General features: G+C 39.9%; 1 protein-coding gene and 1 non-coding gene across 2 annotated transcripts; one reads left to right on the top strand and one right to left on the bottom strand.

Moving 5' to 3' along the window:
- Positions 1–4555: 4555 nt before the first annotated feature.
- Positions 4556–7273, bottom strand: LOC145632589 (uncharacterized). Its single transcript, XM_081684944.1, has 3 exons — positions 5989–7273; positions 4750–5823; positions 4556–4653 (listed from the first exon to the last, which is right to left on the bottom strand). Exons 1-3 carry the CDS (start codon positions 7271–7273, stop codon positions 4556–4558), a joined length of 2457 nt encoding a protein of 818 aa, XP_081541070.1.
- On the top strand, positions 6552–6658 carry LOC145633290 (small nucleolar RNA R71). Its single transcript, XR_014112625.1, has one exon. It is a non-coding gene; the product is annotated as a small nucleolar RNA R71 (small nucleolar RNA).
- Positions 7274–7861: the final 588 nt, after the last annotated feature.

The following is a 7861-nucleotide window of genomic DNA, read 5'->3' as shown; positions in this document are numbered from 1 at the left end:
ATAACACTAAGAGCAAACCTAAAGAGGTTTCTGACTTTGACCCGTTACAAACTATGAATAAACTTGAAACAAAAATGCACCCCCAAGCTTGTTTAATTGCTAGGGTGGTAGCTATTCATCACTTCTTTTTCTTTCTTTCTTTCTCTATATTTTTTTTTTCTTTTTCTTTTTTTTTTTTTTTTTTTTTTTTTTTTTTTTTTTTTTCAAACTTGGCATTTACATCACAAACTATTATTTATAACAACTTAAAGATTGAACTAATGAAACAAGAATGACATGCCTTAACTTTGTGCGAATGAACAATACATAACAATCTTCATGATCACTAAGAGTAGTTTAGGCCGCGATCTTGGGAGTTAAGACTCAAGTTCTCGATCTAGGTACTAAATCAAAGAGGATCCGTGCCACTCATTCAAAATGTAGTAGGCTTGAAAATATTACAACCTCACTTTTGGGAACAATGTGGGATCAATTACTACCTTTCGGGGTTCAAATTCCTTCGATATGGGCGACACCTTCTTACCACAATCCTAGACTTTTGGTTTCGTACATTCGGTAAGGTTATTCTCACACTAGCCTAAACTAGCCAATTCTATGTTCAACCAAGGGCATCTAAACCATACTCGAAATTTTATTACCAAAAGAAAGCAAATATCCATCACATGCAATCCAATATCATCATTGAGGATTATTCTAAAAGCAAAAATGTTTTTTTTTTTTTTTTTTTTTTTTTTTTATATAAAAAAAAAGGGTAAAGGGACTAAAAGGAAAATATAAACAAGAAAAGAAGGGAAGGAGTTACCATTGATCTTGATGTAGTAGTGTCTCTTATATACAAGGTGATAAAAGAGTAGTGATTAGTAGCAAAGCAAACAAGGACTATTATGAGTGGATCATACACATACGAGTTAAACAATCATTCCACAATTCATAAATAAACCGTCATTTGCAAAACTAGGACAATTATATCACAAGCTCACTCGAATTCATTTTACCATCAAAGACACTAGTCGAATCATCAAGCCAAATGACTACAAGCAAAGATAATATATACAAAGTCTAAACTAATTAAAGGAAACACAATTTTTTTTTTTTTTTTTTTTTTTTTTTTTTTTTTTTTTTTTTTTTTTTTAGAGGAGGGGAAAGAGGTACTAGCTAAAGAATTTGGATTAAGGGAGGAGGAACTAGCTAAAGAAGATTAGGAGAGGGAAGGAGAAGAGGAAGGAAGGAGAAACTAACTAAAGAATTTGGATTAAGGGCTTTGGATTTTTGGGTTTTGAATTTTAGGAGGCTCATCAACAAATATCATCATCGAAAATGAAGCACATAAACCAAACCAAGCTCATCAAAATGCAAAGATTCAACCATTAACTAACCTATCAAGACAAACGGAGCATAATCAAATTAAGCACAAAACTAGCAACATCAAATCCCAACTCTTTGCAAGGCCTAAATACTCCCCCAAGCTAGACATTTAGTCACCGTTTCAATGAAACAAAATAGGCAATGAAGTAACCTCCCCCAAGCTTGGGATTGGCACCGTCCTCGGTGTCCCAAGAAGTGAAAAGGGGCAATGAAACGGTGACTAGAATGCCTAGACCATCTAACTATGTCGGCGTCCCGGCGAATAGTGATAATTGTAGTTAATATCTACATCACTAGAAGTGGCCGAGGCGTCTACATAAGGAGGTAGATCATAGTTGGGGCAAGTGCGGTAATGGCCAAAGTCCGGCATACCTTGCTCACCCCAACCACCATCATAGCCGGGTGGAAACCCGTAATGCCCCCTTAGGGGGGGATCGAGCACCTCCGAAGATGAACTATCTCCACTAACCTCGGGGACATAGTAATAGCTAGGGTCGCCCCTATAATCACTTCCCCCGGGTTGTGTGTAGTCATAAGGGGGAAAGGAGCGAAGCTCCTCAATTGAACTACGCGGGCCTTGCCAAAAGGGGTAGGTGGGTTGGCCATTGTTCCAACCCGCTACCGGCCCTTCTTGAACGGGACGGTTGGGATAGTTGAGGTAAGGGAGAAAGTCTCCCCTCTCAACTTGATGTTGGTAGCTTCTCTCCGCTACAAAACTTTGGTACTCATTTTGTTCAAGAAGTCTTTGATTGGTTAGATTTAATTGGTTAAAAGCAATTTCCACATCAAAGAGAGAAGAGGAGGAAGAGGAACCATCTACCCTAGATTGGGGAATGGAGGATGTACTCATACGACGGGGTACGGGTACATTCTCGCCACCACCGGCCATACCTCGTGGGAGTTGATCTCTTGGCACTTGCCATGTGTCCCCCACCGAGTTATTAACCGCCGGATTTGGGAGAGTGCAATAATGCACCCCATTGACCTTCCAACTAAAGCGAAGATTTCGGCCCGGAATTTCACTAAGGAACTTCATATCACTAAGTGCCTTAAGATCAAGCATGTTAGAACTTTGGACCGGGGTCATTTGGTCTAGAAAAGACCCAAACCCTAACTTCCTCGCATTAATTGAAATCATTCCCCCGCATCTAATCTCTCCGCTCATCTCTCCACTTTCTCTTATTTCAATACATCTCTTGATGAACAAGTATCCCATGTTCACATTCCCTTCCACATTTCCTTCGAATCTTGAAGCTAGAAAGAGGCATTTGATCTCCTCTTTAGTTAGCTTCCCTAAGTCTTGTTTAGAAAAACAAGCATAGCTCATGATTCGCATGAAGATTCGAAGGACGGGGTGGATAATGTGGCTAGCATGGCTAGACCGGGTTGTGAAATTGGGATACCCCGCAATGGTATTCCACCACACTTGCTCCTCATAACTTGAGAAGTAAGTACCATTGGGGTCATAGACTTGGTTGAGGGCGGGCCATTCAAAAATTTCGTTCAATCTCGTCAAAGTTAAGGTTTTTTCGACATTGAACATTCTAAATTTTATTTCGCATTCCAATGGCTCATCCTCAAGGTTTATGCGCTTCATAGAAACCGATGAGAGGAATTCAAGAGTTAGGGAAGAAAAGGTTTCTTCCGCAAGGTCCAAGAAGTCTAGCCAACCGAAGTTTTCGGCTACTCTTCTAATTCCCTCATCGACCCCTAGAAGTCGCATTGAATGTTGATGATAGAATCGGGTTGGAATAATTTTTCGTTTGGAAAGGTCATCGAAAGGCTTTTTAAATCGTTTATCGATTTTTAAAGTTGGTGGTGGGTTAGGGTTTTCTCGTTGTGAAGGGGATGAGGATGTTTGAGGTTCACTTGTTTTTCTTTTCTTAATCCCTCCAATGAATTTCTTCATTTTTTTTTTCTTTTAGTTCGGAAAAAGGTAATTAGGAATAACACTCAACAACAAACAACTCCACACACACCCTTAACTTCAAACCCCCTTTAAAAATCCAAATGTACCTGTTCCACGACACAACCAACAATATATTCCAACACACAAATTCCCAACAACAATGTACTTCACTAATTTCACACAAATCACATTCACAAGATCACAATGTTTAAGCAATTTTCAATCACAATTTCAACTATTCTAAAAATCATTCACAATTTTCTCCAACAATTCTCCATAAACAACAATAATTGTTCAATTCCAACCAATCATGCAATCAACTACACAATTTATATGAAATAAACAATAATTATGAAAATTTGAAAAAGAAAGTTAAGTAGAGAAGTGGATTATACCAAATAGAGTATGAAAATACTCTAAAATCCTCCAAGGCTACCCAAATTTGCTCCTCCTTCTTCAAGCTTTCACCTTTTTGCTCTTGTTCTTCAATGGAGATTTTGTGGGTTTTCGAATTTTTGACCAAATTTGTGAATTTTTGTGATTTTTAGAAAGAGAATTGGAAGGAGAGTAAGAATTTGTAAATTTTGAGTGAAAAAAAATGAAGGATTGATGATGATTTTGATGAGAGAAGGTAGAGAAGATGGGGTTTTTAGAGTGAGAAAGAGGTGGGTAAAGAGGAGAGAGAAGATGAATGTGGTGAATGAGAGGTGGGAGATGAAAGTGGGTAAAAAGGGATAAGAGGGAAATCCCCTTTTTTTTTTTACACGGCAGGGGTGGAGCGCCCGCTCCGAAGAAGAGGAGCGCCCGCTCCTGCCTCTGGAGGAACTTAGTACCTCCTTTTCGTCAGTAGGAGCGGGCGTGCAGGGTGTTAGGAGCGCCCGCTCCTACAAATTCTGTAGTTCCTGCCCAATCCTTGATATAGAGGAGCGGGCGTGCACTCCTTCAGGAGCGCCCGCTCCTAAACTTGCTGGAGTTCCTGCCTTAATTGCTGCTACTAGGAGCGGGCGTGCACTCGGGTAGGAGCGCCCGCTCCTATCTGGAGTTTCCAAATCTGCCTCTTTTTCTTTTCTCCAAGCAAATTACCTATATCAAAACAAAACACTAAACAAAGCATTTAAAATGTTAAGTGTTAGTTTAAGCTCTTTCATCTCTCTCTCTCGTTTTTTTTTTTTTTTTTTTTTTTTTTTTTTTTTTTTTTTTGAGAAAAGCAAAAATACTCGGGTTGCCTCCCGGGAGCGCTTCTTTAACGTCACTAGCTTGACGCAAATTCGAAAAGTATCCTCAAGGTGGGATAAAGTTCGAAACCAAATTGTCACCATTGTTTTCATTGTTACAACTTGCCATCTTGGGCAAAACCAAATTGTTTCCTTGACTAACACCTACAACAAATTCATTTTCATCATCTTTCTTTGAATCCTTCTTCCTTTTTCTCTTTGACTTTCCTTTCCTCTTCTTCTTGGAAGCCTTGATGTCACCCTCTTCATCCTTGTGAGCGTCGGACTCACCATCTTCAAGCATAGTCTTGAGGCAAGCAAGCATGGAAATCACCTCATCAAACCTATCCAAACCTTGCTTTGACTCATGGACATTGAAAAGAGGGTTAGTATCACAAAGCATTCTCAACATATGCAAATCATTATCATTAATAGCATCTAAGGTCATGCAATCTTTCATGGGGGAAGGACATCCTCTCTTAGGGTCAATGGTAAGGCAAAATTCATCATCACCCACATTTAATGTGAGTTTTCCTTCCCTAACATCAATGATTGCACCACCCGTTGCTAAGAAAGGCCGACCTAGGATAATAGGGGTGAGGGCATCTTCCGTCATTCCTAGCACAATAAAATCAACGGGAATGGTGAAATTACCTACCTTGAGAGGGACATCCTCAACCTTACCCTTAGGGAATTTGGTGGATCCATCGGCAAGTTGAAGAGTGACATTAGTGGGTACCAAACCACCTATACCAAGCTTCTCATAAACCGAAAAAGGCATCAAACTCACACTAGCTCCTAGATCACATAGGGCATTCTCAAAGGAAATGTTCTTAATTGAGCAAGGAATAGAGAAACTTCCGGGGTCTTTTAGTTTAGTGGGAGAGTGGTTTTTGATAATTGCACTACAATTTTCGGTTAAGCTCACCGTGGTGGACTCACTCATGACAACCATCTCATCCTCACTTGACTTAGACACCTCACATTGTTTTTCTTCTCTAGCCTCCTCATTTTCACTCTCTTTTTGCAAGCTCATGGGTGGAGTTTCATCTATGCTAGTCCCACATCTAGTCATGATTGCCTTACAATGTTCTTCTTGACTAGGTGAAGAGATGCTAGGATTGTTGCTTTTAAGTGCATTAACTAGTTGAGTTAATTGAGTTTCTAGCATCTTATTGTGAACTTGCACTTGCTTGATGGACTCCTCTAAGTCATTGGTTTTCTTGGTTTGAGCATTAACAAATTTTTCCATTGTTGCTTCTAGACTTGACTTAGGAGGGGGAGCTTGAAGTTGGAGAGGAGGTTGAGGGATAGGAGCAAGGGTAGGTCTATTTCCTCCATTAAAACCGGGTGGGTTATGATTAGACGAATATTGACCTCTTTGGTGATACCTATTGTCATTTTGTTGATTAACTTGGTTGTTTGACACATAGTTACCATTACCTTGGTTCCTATAGTTTCCTTGATTATTTTGGACATTTCTTTGGCCACTATATTGACCTTGACCATTTCCTTGGGTTTGGCCCCCTTTCCAACCAAAGTTTGGGTGATGTTTCCATCCCTCATTATAGGTGTTGGAATAAGGGTCATACCTAGGATTGGTTTGACCATTGTTGATTGCATTTACTTGTTCCATGGAAGGGGAAGGGGAACATGCATCATTTAGCAAATAGCATTCCGAAGTCACATGATCATCACTTCCACAAGCATCACAAGACATCATTTGTATTGACATGTTTTCATTCAATGAACTAGACGCATGTGAATTATGACGTGGGGAAGGGGATAGAGAAGAGGATTGCAATTGATCAAACTTAGAAGATAAAGCATCTAATTTTGAATTAATCATGTTTATAGCATTTACCTCATACTTTCCTCCTTTCTTGGAAGTGCTTCTCTCATCGGGGCTCCAATCGGTGTAGTTTTGAACTACATCCTCAATGATCTTTAGTGCCTCCGTGGGTGGCTTGTTCATGATAGGTCCTCCCGATGCTCCATCCAAGAGTATGCGGTCCGATCTCAAGAGTCCTCTATAAAACCCATGGAGCAAGAGCCAATCTTCCATGCCATGGTGGGGGCATTGTTGTTGGTAGCTCTTGAATCTCTCCCAAGCATCATAGAGGGATTCGTCGGGCTCTTGTTGAAAGTTCGAAATCTTGGACCTTAACTCCGCCGTTTTCCCAAGAGGAATGAACCTCCCAAGGAATGCCGAAGTCACCTCATTCCAAGTATTCAATGAGTTTGGAGGCAATCTATCAAGCCAATCACTTGCCTTGCCCGTTAAAGAGAATTTGAACATGCTTAAGAGAATGTACTCCGGAGTCACCCCATTTGCCTTCACGGTGCTACAATACCGTGTGAATTGCTTGAGATGTGCAATGGGATCTTCATGCTTTGCCCCGGAGAATTGATGACCCTCAATCAAGGTGATAAGGGCGGGCCTTATCTCAAAGTTGTTTGCTTCAATAGCGGGAGTAGCAATCCCACTTGCTTCTTGATATGGAGGAGGAACACCAAACTCTCTTAAAGTCTTGTTCGGAGCGGCCATTTCAAATTGGTGAAGAGGTGGAGAAGTTGGAGAATTTGTCCTTGGTGACTCTAATGGAATGGTGTCTCCACTAGACTCACTAGAACTGGAATGATCGGACTCAACTACCACTTGTGCCTCACTTGATGTGGCACCCCTAGCTATCGCCCTCTTTTCTCTTCGATTTGCCCTTACTACTTTTTCAAGCTCAAGATTCAACGGCACAAGAGGAAGTGTCCTATTGCTGCGTTTGGGCATAAACAAAGAAGACTAGAAGGGAGATTAGTAGGTTAGTCAAAGAAAACAGAGAAAAATAAGCTATACAAGTGATTGATGAAGGTTGTTATGTATTGTTTATTCACAAAAAAATTAAGGCATATCATTCTTGTTTTCTTAGTTCAATTTTTAATTTATTGTAATTAATAGTTTGTGATGTAAATGTTCAAGTTTGAAAAAAAAAGAAAAAAAAAAGAAAAAAATAGAGAAAGAAAGAAAGAAAGAGAAGTGATGAATAGCCACCACCCTAGCAATTAAACAAGCTTGGGGGTGCATTTTTGTTTCAAGTTTATTCATAGTTTGTAATTTGGGTCAAAGTTAAAAAAACCTCTTTAGGTTTGCTCTTAGTGTTATATATCTTAGCTTGACTTTAATTGCAAAGCACTTCTAGTTTTCTCTATGCCTTAACTTTGTGTCGTAATCCTTGAGTCTTGTAATGTTAGTAGAGTAGTTGAAGCCATAGTCGGTGGAGGGAGTTGGTTCGCAAGCATATGGAGAGGGTACTTATCATTGAGATGTCGAGTGTTCTAAACCTTCTTTTGTTTATTTTTCTTCCGACTCCTTCGAGGA

This window comes from Chenopodium album, chromosome 5 (genome assembly GCF_948465745.1).
Source record: "Chenopodium album chromosome 5, dcCheAlbu1.1, whole genome shotgun sequence".
Classification (NCBI taxonomy): domain Eukaryota; kingdom Viridiplantae; phylum Streptophyta; class Magnoliopsida; order Caryophyllales; family Amaranthaceae; genus Chenopodium; species Chenopodium album.
The sequence above is the reverse complement of the archived record's forward strand: the minus strand, read 5'-3'. Positions and strand labels throughout refer to the sequence as shown.